A 19,477-nucleotide genomic window follows, 5' to 3' on the forward strand; every position below is an offset into this window, starting at 1 on the left:
CTTTTGAACTATAAAGTTAAATTAGAAGTTTATAAACATTAAAACACTCTCATTGAGCACATTACCATGCGTACTGAATCACAGGGTCAGTCCCTGCCCTGTCACTGCAAGCCTCTCATGCTTATATGTACATCCCTTAGTACATTCATGGGGATTTTTTATTTACTGTAGTATCTTTTCTTTGTTGTCCATTTTATTCATGTGGATATGTTATTTTATTTCATCCTGTTTATTGTGTATGTTGTGTGTGATGTCTTTAAGCTACTGGGACCTTGAATTTCCCCTTGGGGATCAATAAAGTATGTCCATGTTTCCTCTTAAAATAACGCTATTTTGCAGAAATATGTACACTTATAAAGTAGAAGGCTATATATGAAAGTAAGAATAATGTACTTTTACATAATTGCACATAAATAGATTTTTTTCTGTTAGATTGACAGTCTCATCCATAGACTGTATAGTCTATGGATGTTTTTTAAGTAGAGGAAAGTTACTAAGCACATTTACTCAAGTACTATACTTCTGTATTTCTGCACTGCAGTATAACTACTTTTACTGAATTAAATGATCTGCATACGTCTTTGTTGATCATAGATGTATACATGTATATATCTATGTTTGTTGATAACAATATTTAAGATAAACAACGTTGTTACCTGCCCTCTGCGTCCATTTTAATGTAAATCCCGTTTTCAGTGCAATGTCGCCACCGAGTGGAAACATACTACAATAACCTCCCGTGATGCTCCGCGCCCAAGCCATCACGTGTGTCGTACTGACCAATGGCGTCGTTTGTTTAGCCGTTACTCCTCTCTTATTGGTTCGGCAAAATTTAAAAGTACTGTTTGAAATATTTCTTGTCGGTGAGCGCCAGAGAGGCTAAACTGTAAGGGCTGGACGGAGACTACGTTGTTGGAGGAGGCAGGAGACGATAAACATATACTTTACAAATCTTATTATCTAGTGGTGGAAGCGATAAGAGGATAATTCGTAAAGGGAGAGGAAGATATAGCGTGATTCGGTAAGTTGGGAGTAACGTCAACGCCAATTTAAATGTAAGCTAACGCTAGCTAACAAGCTCACAGCATTTCTCTTAGCTAAGCTATAGCTCTCAAGGTTAAATTGTAACGGTAACGACCAGCATTTGTGGTGTTCGACAGCAGCTGTTGTTTTATTTAATATCGTCTCGGCATTGTTGGTTTGTGTATGTTTTAATTTAAAGTGTGTAACGTCACTTATAGACCCATTTTTGCGGAGGAGAACATCTTTCTGCAGCCATGTCTTCACACAACCTGAGCGGATTGAAACGGGACGAAAAGGGGAGAAACATCCAGGTCGTTGTGAGATGCAGGTACGGAAAGAAACTCATAACGGTACTAAGAAGTACCTGTTCTTCAGCTAGCATACGTTGATCGATAATAGTGTCCAATTTCACTACTGTGCAATAGCTGTATACTGTGCAATATCATTACTCTTATTGTCCAATATCTATTACTCATTAGATATGATTACCACTATTGGGCATTATTCAAATAACTAGCAATACCCCACACTGTATAAAAAAACATTTTTATTTATTTTATATGTATATAGCGTCTCAGAACTCTGCACCTTACTTACCTTTTTTGCACTACTTATTTTATTATGTTTATTTAACGTACATGTTGGCACTGGGAAAGGAGTTTCTTTTAATCTCATTGTAGGTATTGTGTGTGTGTGTGTGTGTGTGTGTGTGTGTATATAGTGCCAATAAAAGGCATTCTAGTGTATACAATCGGAGGTGGAAAGAGTACAACAATAGTCTACTTCAGTAGAAGTGTCTGACAATCTTTAAAGATAACTCCTTGCTGATTTTTTCAAGGTAACGTTATTTCAGGAGTCTTAAAAAAACTCTTCTACACATATGGATGAAAGGATATTTTGTCTGCTGCACCATCAAAAGCCCTTGTATTGTTTTCCGATCAACCCAAAATTGACCTGGCTTGGTTTGCCTGTTTTATAAAGCATAAAGTAGCCTGTAAGGTCTCCCCCAGGTCTGTCTTAATCTTCTTAGCCGACTTATTACCCCTCGTTTTACACTTCTTTGGAATTTATTGTCACTGCACCTCATTTACATGAAATTATGCCTAATTTTTTTTTTATTTTGACTAATTAATAGTTAAGATCAAAGGAGCATATTTTTTATGTATTATCATAGATTTTGACCTGGGTAGACTATGAAAGTAGTGATTGTCAATTTTTATTTTAGTGTTGGGTGTTATTTTTGGGGAAATTTGTTTGAAAGAAACCCATATTTCTGATTATGAGAACTTCGAAAAAGGGGTTAAATTTGACCCGAGGACAACATGAGTTAAATAGTTTAATGTGACTCCAACATTACTACTACTTCATTAACCTACTAGTTTGTCTCATACAAATCAAACAAAAACATCATCTTTCTTTGGATTTGGAAATGGGTTAAAAATCGTTCTTATAAAAATATTTTTTTCATTTGAGTTTTTGAGGATTCTTGGAATAATTAGTGTGGGTGTTGTACCGCCTTTTGTCAGGTGCCTTATACCTAATTTGTAGAGTTAAAAAAAGCAGAAATTATGAATTATCTCGACTCATTAAATGAAGGATAATTACAGAAGGGTATAAGTCAATTTTTATTTAAATTTTTTTTTATAAAACTAAAAGTCAATGAAAGTAGAGATCTTATCTTTTGTTGTACTTGCAAAGCGCGATGTGTGGAATCATCCATGTTATTTTTGGGTAATTAATTTTAGGTAGTTATTGTCTGACATTTGCCTGCTGACCTTCAATAGGTCTACGCTGCAGATTAATTGACTAGTTGACAGTTAATCGGTTCATCTTTGCAGCTCTAGTTTTTTTTTGTATTGCTTATTTGTCCCAGCCTTTAGCCGTAACACACGTTCATCTGTTAGTTAATCTGTCTACCGGCCGACCAACAACATCACCAAAACCCTGTTTCTTGACGTGTTTTCAGGCCTTTCAACACGATGGAGCGCAAGTCGTCCTACGGGGTCATGGACTGCGAACCGAACAGGAAGGAGGTGAGCGTACGGACGGGAGGGATGAACGACAAGGCTGCGCGAAAGACCTACACGTTTGACATGGTGAGTGGTAGTGGGGAGTGATGTATTGATCCGATACAGAGTAAACACAGGGCCAGTACTTTTTAATAATTTGTGTGTGTGTGTAATATCAGCAGTTAGTTATATTTGTGCACGTTGCATAATAAGCTGTTTGTAGTCATTGAGGAAGTGATTTTAAGGAAATGTCACTGACCTTAAGCCGTTAACTATAGCTTATGGCTCTTTATGGCATAAGAATGCATTGTGTGCTAGACAGATGAGCAGAAACCGGAAAGGTAGTTACAGAACAGACGAGGAAGTTGCACCACAAGGTCCCGACCTTGTGTGTGTTTGTGAAGAAAACCATTTCTGTCTAGAAGCTAGGACAGTCGGGAGAAGAGCAAAAACATCTTTTCCTCCGAGAAAAGCCTCCGGTGCCGTTTTTTGCTCTTCTTTCAATGAAGGAATACTTTCTAATTCGGATAAAACTTGCTGCGATAGCTACGCTCATCTCATCCGTGTGAGCCGCCACGTTGTTTAGACTGAACAGTCGCTTCTCGTTGCGTCACACCTAAACCCGCCTCAAAACCAACGCTGATTGGTCGGTCGTTTGGCGAACGGCTCCAAATTTTCTCTCTCTCAAGATGCCAGACTGATCTGAGAGGAGAGAACTGGAGCTCGCCAGATCAGGACGATCTCACGAGGCTAAGGGAAACTTAGATGCTGTTTGTGAACCTACAATTGTGTTGTAACCTCTTCTGCCGGACTCGGTAAACTTTGCTTAACTGAACTCTTCGTCTCTGATTGATCCTTATGTTCTGGTAAACTTAAGTCGGACGTAAGAAGGCGCAGGAATTAATAAATTGGAGCCAGATTTGACAGGCCTTAGGGCCTTATTTTAGACACACATTCCCTCTACAACGGTACAACGTCAAATCAAAAGAGGGGGAAGGAGGAGCAAAGTGTGCCTGCTCCGCGCTGTGACAGGAGCGGCACTTACCTCCCCATAAAAGCTCTAAATGCGACAACTATTTTATGTTATTGGAGTACAAACGAACTTCACAAATGTCTTAAATTCAGGTAACGTTACCTGGTAAATATGTCTTTTCACTGGCTTAAAATCCACACTGATTTTTCCTTTTCGTGGCTGGAAAGTTGGCATTACATATCATCCTAGGTGGTATTTAAAAAAAAAAAAAAAAAAAAAAAAAAGTAAAATAGCTCTTTATTGTCATTGTTTTCAACAACGTTACCCATTTCAGCAGCTTTCTATTTGACAGTTCAATCACAAATATAAAATTTTAAATAGTAATGTTTAAAACCACAACAACCAAATGGGAAATTTTAAAGGGTAAAATTTAACAATAGAGATAAATAAACACAATAAGGTGGCACTATATATGTGATGTTATATATAATATTTTAAAGTCTTGAATTAAACTTTGAGAACCCTACGGCTACTCCTGCTCACTTATCATTTTTTTTATTTCTTTTGTTAAAATATATTTTCTTCTGCAGGTCTTTGGCCAAGCTGCCAAGCAGATCGATGTGTACAGGAGTGTTGTTTGCCCCATTCTGGATGAAGTCATTATGGGATACAACTGCACTGTTTTTGCGTGAGTGATCTGCTGCTCAGAACGACTTTTTTTAATGCTTCTGTAAATTAACGTGCATTTCTGTTCTGAACTGTACTGGAATTATTATTATTATTATTTTTAAAGCTTTATTTATTTTTATGGACGTGAAATAATAACGTGTCTGCGTTGTTGTTCAGCTACGGTCAGACGGGAACAGGAAAGACGTTCACCATGGAGGGAGAGAGGAGTCCGGACGGAGAGTTCACCTGGGAGGAGGTAAAGAAGGAGCCATAAATCACTCGTTTACGTCATCAAATCAGACTGTAACCAGCGGTGGAAGAAGTATTCAGGTCCTTTACCGCAGTAAAAGTACTAATACCACACTGTAAAAATGCATTGATAATGTTACTTCAGTAAAAGTCTGTAAGTATCATCAGGAAAATGTAGTTATTACGTATTAAAAGTAAAGAAGAATCCTCCCGTTGTAGAAAGAATAAAGGATCCAACCAGCTGTGTGTTTAATGGTCTCATCATCTCAGCTGGACTTGTAGTCTGTTATATTGTCGGCTAGTTTACTTTAGAATCAAATCAGGTTTTAGAAACTACATGTATTCTGTGTGCAGTAATCTTAATGTGTAAAGTAACTAAAGTAACTAGTAACTAAAGCTGGAACAGATGAATTTAGTGGAGTAACTAAAGCTGTAACAGATGAATGTAGCGGAGTAACTAAAGTAACTAGTAACTAAAGCTGTAAGATGAATGTAGCAGAGTAACTAAAGTAACTAGTAACTAAAGCTGTAACAGATGAATGTAGCGGGGTAACTAAAGTAACTAGTAACTAAAGCTGGAACACATGAATTTAGTGGAGTAACTAAAGTAACTAGTAACTAAAGCTGGAACACATGAATGTAGTGGAGTAACAAAAGCTGGAACACATGAATGCAGTGGAGTAACTAAAGTAACGAGTAACTAAAGCTGTAACAGATGAATGTAGTGGAGTAAAAAGTCCAATATTTCTCTCTGAAATGTAGCGGAGTGGAAGTAGAAAGTGGCATGAAGAGAAAAGACTCAAGTACCTCAACATTTGGACTTGAGTAAATGTACTTAGTTACATTCCACCGCTGACAGTAACAGAGCTATAAGAAGCAGAAAATGAGCCGATTTTTAGCTCTTAGGTTTGTGTTGTTTTTTTTTGTTGTTGTTGTTTTTAGGACCCTCTGGCAGGCATCATCCCCAGAACGCTGCACCAGATCTTCGAGAAGCTTTCTGAGAACGGCACTGAGTTCTCGGTCAAAGTGTCTCTGCTGGAGATCTACAACGAGGAGCTGTTCGACCTGCTCAGCCCCTCGGACGACGTCAACGAGCGGCTGCAGCTCTTCGACGACCCGCGGAACAAGGTGATGATGATTAGCATCGGAAGTCATGATTCCAGTAGGGCTGTCCTCGACTAAAGATATTCTTAGTCGACTAACACTTATACGATTTTGTCGACTAATCGATTAGTTGATTTAATTGACAGAGCTGTGCGCTTTGAGAGGTGGTTAAGACTAGAAAAGCACAATATAAATGTAGTTAATTAACCATCTGTAAAACTGAGTTTCTCCATAATTAATCCTGCAAAAGCACCACTTTAAATCTTGTGTTTACCATAAATGTGCTCAGAAATTTCTTGGAAATAAATAAGTAAGCATGAATAAGCATAAAAAATGACTAATCGACTAAAGAAATCTTAGTCGACTAAGACCAAAACGACCGATTAGTCCACTAAGAGGTTGCAGCCCTAGTGTCAATACAATATTTACTTTTCTTTTTTAAATTGGCTTATTTTGCTTTCCCATCGGAACGATAGCAATAAAAATGCATTTCCCAAAATGTTAAACTATTCCTTTAACGGTGGAGGTGTTTCTGACAGCTCACACAAATCCGTTAAAGGTATAGTGGAGAATTTTCTTTTTCCGGGTGGATCATCAAGACTATTGGTCCTCCTAGTTGTCAGTCATTTTGGTGATATGTTTACGTAAGGCCGTGGTACGTGCTCGTCCCGAGCTTTCGGGTGTATGTGTGTGGTGAGCTTGAGCTACGGTTTCAGCCATTCATTGGAGCTTTTGGGAGGATATTTCACACACTAGCGTGCGCTAAAAGCACAGGTTGGGCTTCCCACTGATGCCTCAGTCGTGAAGTTTCTACTCCACAGGTAAAGTTTGGCTATTTGGAGGAATCCATTTAAAATCACTGCAAGTTTGGCTATTTGGAGAAATCCTTTTAAAATCACTGCTAGTAAAAGTTGATGTAAGCTATGATTAGCGATGCTAGCCCTGGCACAAGCCACGCACCGCGCACACACGGTGAACATCTCAATTTGTGAAAAAGTGCAAATCTTCTTTTGGAAAGTAGGCTTGTATAAGCCACGCTGACAGCAACTTGTGAACAGTGCACTCTCGTGCACACGTTTTAATAGGCGTTCCCTCTCGGGAGCAGGCAGAGTGTTGCGCATGTGCAGAATAAATGGCGACGTTGCTGCTAATTACAATTGACATTGTTCCGTTTTCGGTAAACCTCTTATACCTCTTTGTTCGTGTGTGTGTGTGTCAGCGCGGCGTGGTGGTGAAGGGTCTGGAGGAGGTGACCGTGCACAACAAAGACGAAGTCTATCAGATCCTGGAGAGAGGATCGGCCAAGAGGAGGACGGCCTCCACGCTCATGAACGCCTACTCCAGGTACTCGCCGAAAGTTAAACTCCATCGCACACTTCTGGATGATTTCTGGCCAACCTGGCCATTTTTACTAGGGGTCGACCAAACAGATAACCGATATGCATTTTCATTGAAAATGAAAATCTTTTAGTCAAAATTAACATTTTGGAATGTTACAAAACTCCCAACACACAAGTTTGTTTCAATGCTTTAAGCATTTATTACTGTTTGATTGCAAGTGTTGCCGACTGCTTAAGATAAGATGGACTTTATTGATCCAACAAAGGTGAAATTCACAGCTCATTGCTGCCCAACAAATAACAAAAATTCACATTAAATATGAATAGGATAGAAAAAAGAATAAACAAAGTAAAGAATATGAAATGGAAGGAAAAAAATGAGGAGAGCGCCTTAGCAGAACTACACTATTACACTTTTTAATTCATTAAAGTGCTCATATTATGCTCATTTTCAGGTTCATAATTGTATTTTGAGGTTATATCAGAATAGGTTTACATGGTTTAATTTTCAAAACCTTTTTGTTGCACTGCACATTGCTGCAGCTCCTCTTTTCACCCTGTGTTGAGCTCTCTGTTTTAGCTACAGAGTGAGACATCTCAACTTCTGTTCCATCTTTGTTAGGAGTCAAACATGCGAAGTACCTAAGTAAGGACTACTAGCCAGTCAGAAGCAGAGTATGAGGGCGTGTCCTGACAGTACCTAGGTAAGGACTACTAGCCAGTCAGAAGCAGAGTATGAGGGTGTGCCATGCTAGCAGCTAGGCGAGCATTATAACGTGTGTTCCAAAGTGACCACGTTGGTCTCTGAAGTAAAGGCTGGACTACAATAGAGCTGTTTGGAGCAGTTGGTGAACAGAGTTTTCTGTTGGAGATGGTAAGTCCCTTTGGGGGGGGACTTTGGGCTTTTTCACTTTGTAAACCTATAACGTGCACAAAAAAAGATATATAACACAATAAAGTAAAGGGGAAGAGCCAAAAAGCATAATATGAGCACTTTAACTTTACAGGTTATCAGTAAAATAAAAACCAGATACAGATAATCTGCAAACTGCCAAATATCAGCCCCAATGATTGGTCGATCCCTAACAGTAAAGCAAATTATATGACCGTATCACCGTAGCAGCTCCCCTATGTCTTCTTCTTGTTTTACAATCTGGTCTAATGGCCTCCAGGTTTTCTCATACTACTGTTTACCACCTCTGCCAACTTTGTCGTGTTGTTTCTCTGTGTAGTCGCTCCCACTCGGTGTTCTCCGTCACCATTCACATGAAGGAGATCACCATGGACGGAGAGGAACTGGTGAAGATCGGAAAACTCAATCTGGTAATCTTTCAGCATATACATGATCAGTTTAAAGTAGTTCATGTACTCAACGAGCCTCTCCTGATTTTTAATTGAGCTTAAACCTCCTTTTGAGTTGTCTTTTATATCTATACAAAATGTTTTTTTTTTTTCCCTATTCTTGCCTACGTTGTAGAGGTTTCTATACACCAAGTAGTCTTCCTTTGTTTTTAAAAAAACTTATAAATAAACTCTTCTTTTTTTGTGACGCACTGTCAATTTTTAAAAAGTGTGTGTGTGTGTGTGTGTTTCCTGAGAAAAGTCTGCTCATTTTGTTTAGTTTATAAAGTAGAAACTCTGCAGCACGAGATTTTTACATATTTATTTGGAGTTAGTAGGACATAAAGTACAAGTTTCCATCCTCCCCTCTCCAGGTGGATCTCGCCGGCAGTGAGAACATCGGGCGTTCAGGTGCGGTGGACAAGCGAGCTCGCGAGGCGGGAAACATCAACCAGTCGCTGCTGACGCTGGGCCGTGTGATCACCGCGCTGGTGGAGAAAAGGCCTCACATCCCGTACAGGTAGAGTCACGCTCACTAGTGAAGTCACGCTGCAGTCCTGCACTGTGAACTAGAGTCTAATTTGTTGTTGTTGGGTCAGATCAATCGGCTGGTAGCTTCGGAGCGAGTAGTGAGTCTAGAGTCCTAGTGAGAGAACCAAAGTGTCTCTCCTGTTCTTTCTGACCACGGTGGGAGATCTGGAGCAGGAGAAGTTAACCCTCTCCTTGATCTCGTGTTGTTGAAGGGGAAACTAGAGATGTGTCACTAGCCTGTACACTCTGGTACATTTCATTAGTACAGCCACAACGGACCGAATGGCTTCGCTCGCATCTTTCTCTGCCTAGCGCACGACCTCGACGTCATCGTTCTCAGCCACTCCCTCTTGTACGCTGATTGGACCTACAAAGATTAGGCTGGGGAAACCCCAAGAATATACCGCAAACCCAGACTGAGTACTGAAGGGAAATGAAAATTGTAGGCAAGGCAACAGGGCAATTCCAAGTGCTTTGCATAAAACATTAAAGAGCAGTTAGAAAATTGTAAAAAAACAAATTAAAACCTTAAAGTCCAGGTAAAAATGATTAATAATAATGAATAAATAAAACATACAAATTTCTCCGCCCACAGGTCATTTTGGCTCAGGTGACTTGGTGTTTTCGTTACCCATTACGAGATTGCAGTAGTTCTACTTTTCACTACGATGTAGCAGTTGCTACAAAGCTTAGTTTAATCTCGGTAAACCTTGCTATATCCGGGACAGTTCATGGTCTGTCTCTTGATAAGTTGTAGCGGAAGTATGTAGGAGCGCGGAGGCCCGGCTAATGTAATTTTCGGCCGAATAATTGCGGTGGTTGATCATTCTGTGCCCCCCACCCCTCTAAATGATGTATATGTTTCCCCACAGAGAGTCTAAACTGACCAGAATCCTGCAGGACTCCCTCGGAGGTCGAACAAAAACCTCCATCATCGCCACCGTGTCACCTTCCTCCAGCAACCTGGAAGTACGTCCTGTGGCTTCTGTGACTACGTTGTCGTCTATATGCACTTTGCTCCTCTGATTCGGTGCGTGCGACTGACGACGTGATATTTCTGTCTGTGCAGGAGACTCTGAGCACGCTGGAGTACGCCAGCAGAGCCAAGAACATCATGAACAAGCCCGAGGTCAACCAGAAACTCACCAAGAGGACACTCATCAAGGTAGACGGGTCTTAAAGGGAATGGCCAAATTACTTGCTGCATGTCGGGGGAAGTGTCTTTGAGTCGAGCTGTGAAGCCGAACAACAAATTTCAACATCTTTTGAAGCTAAATACTGACCTTTGTGTCTGTCCTGTCAGGAATACACGGAGGAGATCGAGCGTCTGAAGCGCGATCTGGCCGCCACTCGGGACAAGAACGGAGTTTATCTGTCTGCAGAGAACTACGAGTAGGTCGCATCGAAGCACCACAGACCCCAACACAAAGGTTTAGTGGTTTTACTGGGTATCAACCTTTAGTTGATTAAGACATGGTGCATCAGCTAAAAGGGTTCTTAAATACTCTTTTTGCCGGTCAGTCAGGCAATAGGGCATAGTGAACACAGTGGTGCCTGCCTGCAACGGAGGAAGTCTAACGTTAACCAATACCGTGACAGCTTTCACCTCGCTGTTACACTGTCTGCATGGAGTTTCGAAAAGTGTAAACGCAACCGCTTTACGTGTGTGTGTGTGTCTCGTGTGTGTGTGTTTCTGTGTGTGTGTGTGTGTGTGTCTGTGTGTGTGTGTGTGTGTGTCTGTGTGTGTGTGTGTGTGTGTGTGTGTGTGTGTGTGTGTGTGTGTGTGTGTGTGTGTGTGTGTGTGTGTGTGTGTGTGTGTGTGTGTGTGTGTGTGTGTGTGTGTGTGTGTGTGTGTGTGTGTGTGTGTGTGTGTGTGTGTGTGTGTGTGTGTGTGTGTGTGTGTGTGTGTGTGTGTGTGTGTGTGTGGTCAGAGCTCCACTCTCTGTCAAGATGCAGAGACGTCCGATATGCTCGCGCTTATGTGCTCTCAGGTACCAAAATATGGCAACGTTTGATTTAAAGTGAATCCGTCCTCGGTAGTACCGACGTTATTTGTGCGGTACCCAACCCTAGTAATGAGTGGCACATAATGTGTGTAAGGTTTGAGTTTTAACTCAAGTGTCCAGTGGGGCAAGTACATTTATCTTCCACTTGCCCTAGAGAAAACTCCACTTGTCCCAGGCAAGCCTTAATGTCGAGCCCTGTCACAGAATAACATGGTGGATATCGTTCATATACATTTTTATTGTTTTTATATATATACCTTTCAAAACCCAGCAGAAGTTTATGCAGCTGTGGAACATACAGTATGTATATTTATTTGGAATGTTTTTTTTTTTTTTTTTTTTTTTAAAGCTGGATGCTGCTTGTATGTTCTGCTGTAACAGATACAAATCAAACCTTTTCTGTGTGTGTGTTTCTCAGGAGTATGATGGGTCAGATCACCTCTCATGAGGAGCACACGTCTGAGTACACGGACAGGATCGCTGCCATGGAGGAGGAGATCAAGAAGGTATGTGAGCCCTAACTTCAACGTGGGCTTGGTTTGGTCATGGAGTGTGGAAAAAGACGGAATCCGTCAGCAAGTTAGTTGTTCACTCTCGACCCTGTTTGTAACCGGTAAGCTAACGTTACGGACAACGTTTCAACTGATGTAGCTGTTACAGACGTTAACTAGCAGCACCAGGACTAAGACCGGTGCCTCGATTGTGGACTTACTGCAGTGTGTTGCTGCAGAATGAATATAGTAGAAGAAAACCCTTGGATATTTGGCGTTATTTATCCCTTTGAAGAATTTGGCCCATCCATCAGTGAGAGAGAGACATCATGGCTTTTAAACAAGCAAAGTGGCAGTTGGTCAAGGCCCCACCCCCACTCTCCACCTTGCCCCCCCTCTCTCCTCCTCAATAGCTTCAGACACAGAAATGGCACATCCTAAGGAAAGCTCATTGTGGGACTGGCTCTAGTGGCTGTAATTCTGCACCAAGGCTGAATTTCAGGAAAGAGACTTCAGATACAGTATTAGGGGACCACTAAGGTCTATATAAAAGAGACTTCAGATACAGTATTAGGGGACCACTAAGGCCTATATAAAAGAGACTTCAGATACAGTATTAGGGGACCACTAAGGTCTATATAAAAGAGACTTCAGATACAGTATTAGGGGACCACTAAGGCCTATATAAAAGAGACTTCAGATACAGTATTAGGGGACCACTAAGGTCTATATAAAAGAGACTTCAGATACAGTATTAGGGGACCACTAAGGCCTATATAAAAGAGACTTCAGATACAGTATTAGGGGACCACTAAGGTCTATATAAAAGAGACTTCAGATACAGTATTAGGGGACCACTAAGGTCTATATAAAAGAGACCCCCTCCACCCCCTGGTTCTGATGTCTCTTCATTGGCCTCCAATTCAATTTAGGATTCAATACAAGAGCCTCATCTAGAAGAGTTGCCTCTTATTGTTCTGTTGTAATGTTTGTTTGTCTTTTGCTCTTTTAACCTTTTTTTTATCTTTTGTAAAGCACTTTTGTAACCAAGGTTTTAAGGAGGCCATAAAAACGAGACTTGACTTAGTTCCTGTGTGCAGGTGACGGAGCTGTTCATGGACAGTAAAACCCGGCTGGAGCAGTGCACCGTAGACCTGGACGAGAAGCAGCAGATGTGAGGGATTGTTTTTGCATGCTGGTTGAAATGAGACTGCAGGAGTTTGTGTTTTTTTTTTTTTTAAAGCCCCCAGTTAACAATGTTGCGTGTTTCTGTTTCGATGTCAGACTGGAGGAGACGAGCAAAGACCTGCAGCAGACAAAAGAGAAGCTGAGTCAGGAGGAGTTTGTTTGCTCGGAGCTCGCTGTCGTCCAGGAAACTCTCTATAACACAGCAGGACAGGTACAGACCAGCTCTACGGATGCTAACCTGACCCTTTAATATACATTACCCTGAATTTGTGAGTGTGTTCATGTTTCTGGGAAAACCCTGACAAACTTCTGCAAGTCAGTCTGGACAAGAGCCCATTCAAGCCCATTTCCAATTTTTCCAAATCGAGGCACCAATGACGATAGCGCAGCAACGGCGAGCAGATTTTTGTTTACATTTGTCATGGCGGCCACCGAAGAGCAGGAACCTGTTGATGCCGCTGTCGCTGCTACGTCACCCTGATCGTTCGGGCTGCTCCCTCTTAGTCGATTAGTCGACTAATCGATCGTTTTGTTCTTAGTCAACTTAGATCTCTTTAGTCCATTAGTCATGTTTGATGCCTTTTTCATGCTGAATGACTTATTTCCAAGAAACGTACGAGCACATCTCTGGTAAACACAAGAATTAAAGTGGTGCTTTAGCACGACTCTTTGCGGAGAAACTCAGATTTACAGATCTGACGATTTAAATCAACTAATCGATTAGTTGATACAATTGAATGAGCGTCAGTCGACTAAGAATTTCTTTAATCAAGCACAGCCCTACTTTTCGTTGGTCTGATTGGTTAAAGGACTATCCAATTGCACCCAAAAGCATTTGAGCGGCGTCTGTTGGTGACGCCCCTTTGGAGATGTGCTGTGAATGAAGGTTGCCCACTCCCACTCTGTTACAACTGAGAAGCGTCTGATGTCAACCAGGCTAGTTCCGATTGACTTTATTTAGATATTGGCTAGTTTGATTTAGCTTTTTATCTCCCCTCTTCTCTTTTTCAGTTCCCTTTTCTCAGTGTACTTTCCCTACTATTATTATCTCTTGAAGCACAAAACTTCTTACAGTAAAAGATTTGCATCTTGTTTGCAATCGTCTGTGTGATTAGTTCTAGGGGTTTAATACGTCGATCCAGATCGCTGTATCGATTCAGTGATCCACAATCCAATATTATTGATGCAGGGTGAAACTAAAATTGTCAAATAATTTTTGAGTTGCTATAAATGTAACTTCTAAATAGGCCTATGATATGGTCTGCTGTCGGTCGCAGGACCCTGAGTTGGTTCAGAATCGTATCGTGAGACTTCTAGATATCAGCAAATATCAAATTGATCTAATATTGTGATAAAACTAGGGATTTACACACCTTATCGGTACTATCAATCTGAAAGTTCACCGATTCTTTTATTGCTCTCAAAAGCTGTATCTTGTCTTATCTTTGCACTCTATGCTCTGTTGTTTTATCTTGTAATCTATTTTGTTTTGCTGATAATCCTTTTGCTTTTGTTTTGTGCCGAGTTCTGCTTTGCTTGTGTTGTCTTTCTTGTTCCTTAAACCCTTTTTAACAACAAGGCCACTGGACTACAGTTGAAAACAGCCGTTTGGCTCATTCCCGCCTTTTGAACCCATGTATAATCATGCGTTTTATTTATTTACGCTGTCCCCTTTCTTAAATAAACTGAATATATTCATTTTCAGATTGTATGTTTTTGTTTGTGAGGAGCATGCTCTGAATATTGTTGAACTTTTGTCCTTTTTGTGTGTTTGTTTGTGTCGTCGTCCTGCAGCTGCTGAGCACCGTGGACGCCAGCACCAGTGATGTGATGGGTCTGCACGACAAGCTGGACCGGAAGAAAAAGGTCAGAAACACATTTCCAACAGGGCACCACACAGTCGCTGTCATGTGCAAACGATGCATCTCCACATTAGGTGTCTTTCAGATCAACTGAAGAAATAACTTCCCTAAGCAAAACATTTATATTTCTTTGTATTTGTTTTTTGAGATGCAGTGTTTTCACAGGACTGCTCACATGTTTTATTCTATAAAGGTCAGCTTCGCTATAGACCTTTTTCACGGCAGATATGTTGACATGTCATAGTAGGAAAAGTACAGGTGTATTCAAAACCATTACTGATGGCTGCATTCCACTTAGGAGAGGTCCTGGTATTAAACCATTACTGATGGCTGCATTCCACTTAGGAGAGGTCCTGGTATTAAACCATTAATGATGGCTGCATTACACTTAGGAGAGGTCCTGGTATTGTGCATGCTGACTCACTGAAATCGCTTACTGGGACACTTGAAGGAATTGAGCCATCTTTAAGGTTATCAATTTCAGCTGTGCTTTTCCTACTATGACAAGTCAAAATGCCTGCTGTGAAAAAGGTCCATTGCCCAGCCCTACGTCAGACTGAACCACAGAGTTTGGGCTCTCAGTAGGCCCGGGGTAATGTTGGGACACTGAAGATCTCCTGTAATAACTTAACCAACTTCCCTTGCTTAGGGAAGTTACTTTTGCCAGAAAGCTGAAAACTGCTTTCTTAGCTCATGGAAAGTTTAAGTTTTGAAGACGCATGTTTTCCACAGGACTCCTCACATGCTTTCTTTGATAAATGTCAGCTTTTGACTCAAAAGGATGATCATGTTAGATTTAATCAGCGTGTGGGCTCTCGGTAGGCTCGGTGTAATGCTGTGACACTGAGGATCTGATGTAATGTGTTTAAAGACCTCTGTATCGAAATGTCGAAGCACGTTTTGAAAATTAACACACTGCAGCTGTGTGTTTTTGTAATATTCTATTGCAAGGCAATTTTTACAGGAGTCTGACATTTAAGTAAGTTGAGTTAAAACAAAGGATTGGTTTCATTTAAAGGGACAGTTCAGATGTTTTCAAGTGTGGTTGTATGAGCTACTTCTTCGTAGTCAGTGTGTTAGCTACAGAAATCTACATCTGTTTAAGTGGGCGCTATATTTAGGGTTATTTCCAGCGCTTTACTTTGCTGTCAGACGGCCCTTTACAACGGGGAACTGAAGGTATTATCTCTGCTTTCAAGCATTGAGAACTTTGTAAGTGTACAGGCAGTTTATAAAAAGACTATAAAGACGGTAGCGTTCATGTTTACTTACGGGTGGACACACCTTCTCATTCAATGCGTTTCCTTTTTATTTTCATGACTATTTACATTGTAGATTCTCACTGAAGGCATCAAAACTATGAATGAACACATATGGAATTATGTACTTAACAAAAAAAGTGTGAAATAACTGAAAACATGTCTTATATTTTAGATTCTTCAAAGTAGCCACCCTTTGCTTTTTTTTATTAATAAGGGAAATAATTCCACTAATGAACCCTGACAAAGCACACCTGTGAAGGTAAAAAGGAGTTATCAAAAAAAGCAAAGGGTGGCTACTTTGAAGAATCTAAAATATAAGACATGTTTTCAGTTATTTCACACTTTTTGCGCCAGAATTGTCCTTTTTAATGTTGTCTCTTATATTCAATTCAATGTTTGTTCAAAAATATGTTTGGAAATGATTTCCTTTCATTTGTTTTAAATTTAACAAGCAATTTTTTGAATTTTAGCCAAATACTGAAAGCAGCAGAACTGAGAACACTTCAATATCGGTTTATTTATCGCACGTAATGTCGTTATCGCCATATTCAATGTTTGTTTTAACTTGCAGGTGGAGCAGCACAACAGTCAGATCCAGCAGAGTTTCTCCCAGCGGATGGAGGGAGCGCTGAGCAACATGCAGCGCTGCGTTCAGCAGCACGGAGACAAACACCACGACATGCTGAGCAGCTACTCGCAGGCCATCGGTGAGACCACGCCGCGATCGTAAACCACTAGTGTCCTGCTAGAGGAGCAATTGACAGGGTCAATAAATCTAAATGGTTCATCCTCTGAAGACCAGGGATGTGCTCAGGAAAGGCCATTGCAATCTTGCATATTCAGATTCTTAAATAAAATAAGTTAAGATGGACTTTATTGATCCCAGAATGGGGAAATTAATTTGTCACAGCAGCTCAATGCAGCCCAACAAATAACAAAAATACACAAGGAATAAAATGGGAAATGGAACACATAAGAAGAGTTATAACAGTAATATGTACACTATAGACACTTGTATTTACAAGTGGGGAGTATATATATAATACATATACACACACCAATGAATATACAGATTAAACGATCATTTTCAGGAGACAAATGGCTGTTAATTTGAACTGCGGAAATATGTTAAATTTGGCAAACGTGTTTATTTCTGTTGTCATTTTCAGCCGTAACTCTAGCGTTTTAAAGAGGTATATTTAAACATGGAAGTCCGACCTGTCTGTCGTTTCTGCTGTGCTTATTGTCTGTCCCGTGTTGCTTTGCTAGCATCTTTAATAAACCAACTCTAGCGTTAGGAACAGCAACTGACTGCTAGTTTGGGTGGTGACGAAATAAAACTATTTGGTAGGGCTGTCCTCAACTAAAGAAATTCTTAGTCGACTAACACTTATACGATTTTATCGACTAATCGATTAGTTGATTTAATTGACAGAGCTGTGCGCTTTGAGAGGTGGTTAAGACTAGAAAAGCACAATATAAATGTAGTTCATTAACCATCTGTAAAACTGAGTTTCTCCACAATTAATCCTGCAAAAGCACCACTTTAAATCTTGTGTTTACCATAAATGTGCTCATAAGTTTCTTGGAAATGAGTAATTAAGCATGAATAAGCATAAAAAATTACTTATCAACTAAAGAAATCTTAGTCGACTAAGACCAAAACAACCGATTAGTCGACTAAGAGGTGGCAGCCCTACTATTTGGGACCAGAGAAACTGCCGGGAAGAACATTTAGCAAAGTGTTTTAATTTCCTTCGTGGGTAAATATTTCCACCCTCCTCTGCTTCTCTGTATAGACGGCGTGCGCGTGATGAACGAGGCGGCCCTGAAAGGAGCTCTGACCACCGTGGAGGCCTTCGTGGGCGGCATCGGGACGCTGGTGGCTGATGGCGTGTCTCGCTGTCGGGACCGAGTGCAGCAACAGGAGGCGCTGTGTCTGCAGGACAAGGAGAGCCTGCTGCAGCTGCTGGTGAGGACAGGGATAGTCTCGCATTGGCCAGCTCCATCTCCACAGCGCTGTGGAGGAAGGTCTGGCTGCACCACAGATGCATTTGGGATTGGTAGAAAAAAAAAAACTCTGGGTTGTTTGCATTTCTTTAAACCAATCACAATGGTAGCGCTAAGCTCTGCTAAATAGTCTCAGGATGGAACTTGTTTTGGTGGAACATTTGCACTCCTCAAAAGATAACTCCACATACAATATGAGATGAAGTTAACTGTTGACACAACACAGTAACGTGAGCTATTTAAATGAGCTGATACATAGTTAAACCTCATTGGCTCTTACCAGTGTATCTCTGTGTGTACTTCGTCCACAGCAATCCCACCAATCAGTCCCAAAACCTCACAGTTAGAGGAAATGCCCTAAACATATTCTTAGTAAATCCGAAAGAACCAAGCAGACCTGCCTTGATGCACCGTCTAAATCTTCAAAACTTCAAGACATTTTCAGCACATAACCTTAGCTTGGTGGTAGAGCTGCCACCTCTTAGTCGACTAATCGGTCGTTTTGGTCTTAGTCGACTAAGATTTCTTTAGTCGATTAGTCATTTTTTGATGCTTATTCATGCTTAATTACTTATTATCAAGAAACTTCTGAGCACATTTATGGTAAACACAAGATTTAAAGTGGTGCTTTTGCAGGATTAATTGTGGAGAAACTCAGTTTTACAGATGGTTAATTAACTACATTTATATTGTGCTTTTCTAGTCTTAACCACCTCTCAAAGCGCACAGCTCTGTCAATTAAATCAACTAATCGATTAGTCGACAAAATCCTATAAGTGTTAGTCGACTAAGAATTTTTTTAGTCGAGGACAGCCCTACTTGGCAGCCTTTTGTTTCGCAAGTTCTCCTCAGACTTTTCTTCTTATCAGGTTGGGCTAATCCCTTTTTTTTTTTTTTTTTAAAACAGGACTAGGGTCATTGTTGGACACAAACCATATTTGACCGTTTCCTTTTGAATGTGTGTGTGTGTGTGTAGGAAGAGCATCGGCAGGACATGGAGGATGTGTTGGTGGCTCGGACTCTGATGGGTCTGTCGGCTGTGAAGGAGCTCAACGACACTCTGAGAGCCACCGTGGAGACGCAGCGCGCTCTGGCCGACAAGGTGACTCCATATCTGCGTTCTGTCTTTGGTTTATACTAGGCCTGTCAACAAATATTCCAAATTTGAATATTAAAATGTATATTCAAATATTATAAGAGTAAGAAAAGGGAACTACCGTGGCTATGTGCCTGCCGCCATTGTTGGTGGGTCTCTGCTGTCTAAATGTTCAGCCTCCGGTCTGATGGAGGGCCGGTCGGACAGAGAAGTCACAGCGAGCGAGTGGGCGTGTTGATGACGTTCTACCGTGCGGCTGTAAACAACAAATAAATAAACAAACGAGCAAAGAAGAAGACTGCAAAACGACACTAACGTAAATC

General features: G+C 40.8%; 1 protein-coding gene across 1 annotated transcript in view; it reads left to right on the forward strand.

Moving 5' to 3' along the window:
• The first annotated feature begins 852 nt into the window (after positions 1-852).
• kif11 (kinesin family member 11) overlaps positions 853-19,477 on the forward strand; it is a 29,712-nt gene continuing 11,087 nt past the window's right edge. The window contains exons 1-19 of the mRNA XM_028603163.1: positions 853-1,021; positions 1,242-1,351; positions 2,990-3,119; positions 4,596-4,693; positions 4,852-4,930; positions 5,866-6,051; positions 7,247-7,371; positions 8,600-8,690; positions 9,083-9,228; positions 10,112-10,208; positions 10,309-10,404; positions 10,543-10,631; positions 11,664-11,751; positions 12,837-12,910; positions 13,021-13,135; positions 14,719-14,790; positions 16,620-16,755; positions 17,848-18,020; positions 19,035-19,160. Coding sequence (XP_028458964.1) covers positions 1,278-1,351; positions 2,990-3,119; positions 4,596-4,693; positions 4,852-4,930; positions 5,866-6,051; positions 7,247-7,371; positions 8,600-8,690; positions 9,083-9,228; positions 10,112-10,208; positions 10,309-10,404; positions 10,543-10,631; positions 11,664-11,751; positions 12,837-12,910; positions 13,021-13,135; positions 14,719-14,790; positions 16,620-16,755; positions 17,848-18,020; positions 19,035-19,160 — 1,995 coding nt within the window. The 5' untranslated portion in view covers positions 853-1,021; positions 1,242-1,277. The remainder of the gene's footprint in view (positions 1,022-1,241; positions 1,352-2,989; positions 3,120-4,595; positions 4,694-4,851; positions 4,931-5,865; positions 6,052-7,246; positions 7,372-8,599; positions 8,691-9,082; positions 9,229-10,111; positions 10,209-10,308; positions 10,405-10,542; positions 10,632-11,663; positions 11,752-12,836; positions 12,911-13,020; positions 13,136-14,718; positions 14,791-16,619; positions 16,756-17,847; positions 18,021-19,034; positions 19,161-19,477) is intronic.

Source organism: Perca flavescens, chromosome 17, assembly GCF_004354835.1.
Source record: "Perca flavescens isolate YP-PL-M2 chromosome 17, PFLA_1.0, whole genome shotgun sequence".
Lineage (NCBI taxonomy): Eukaryota > Metazoa > Chordata > Actinopteri > Perciformes > Percidae > Perca > Perca flavescens.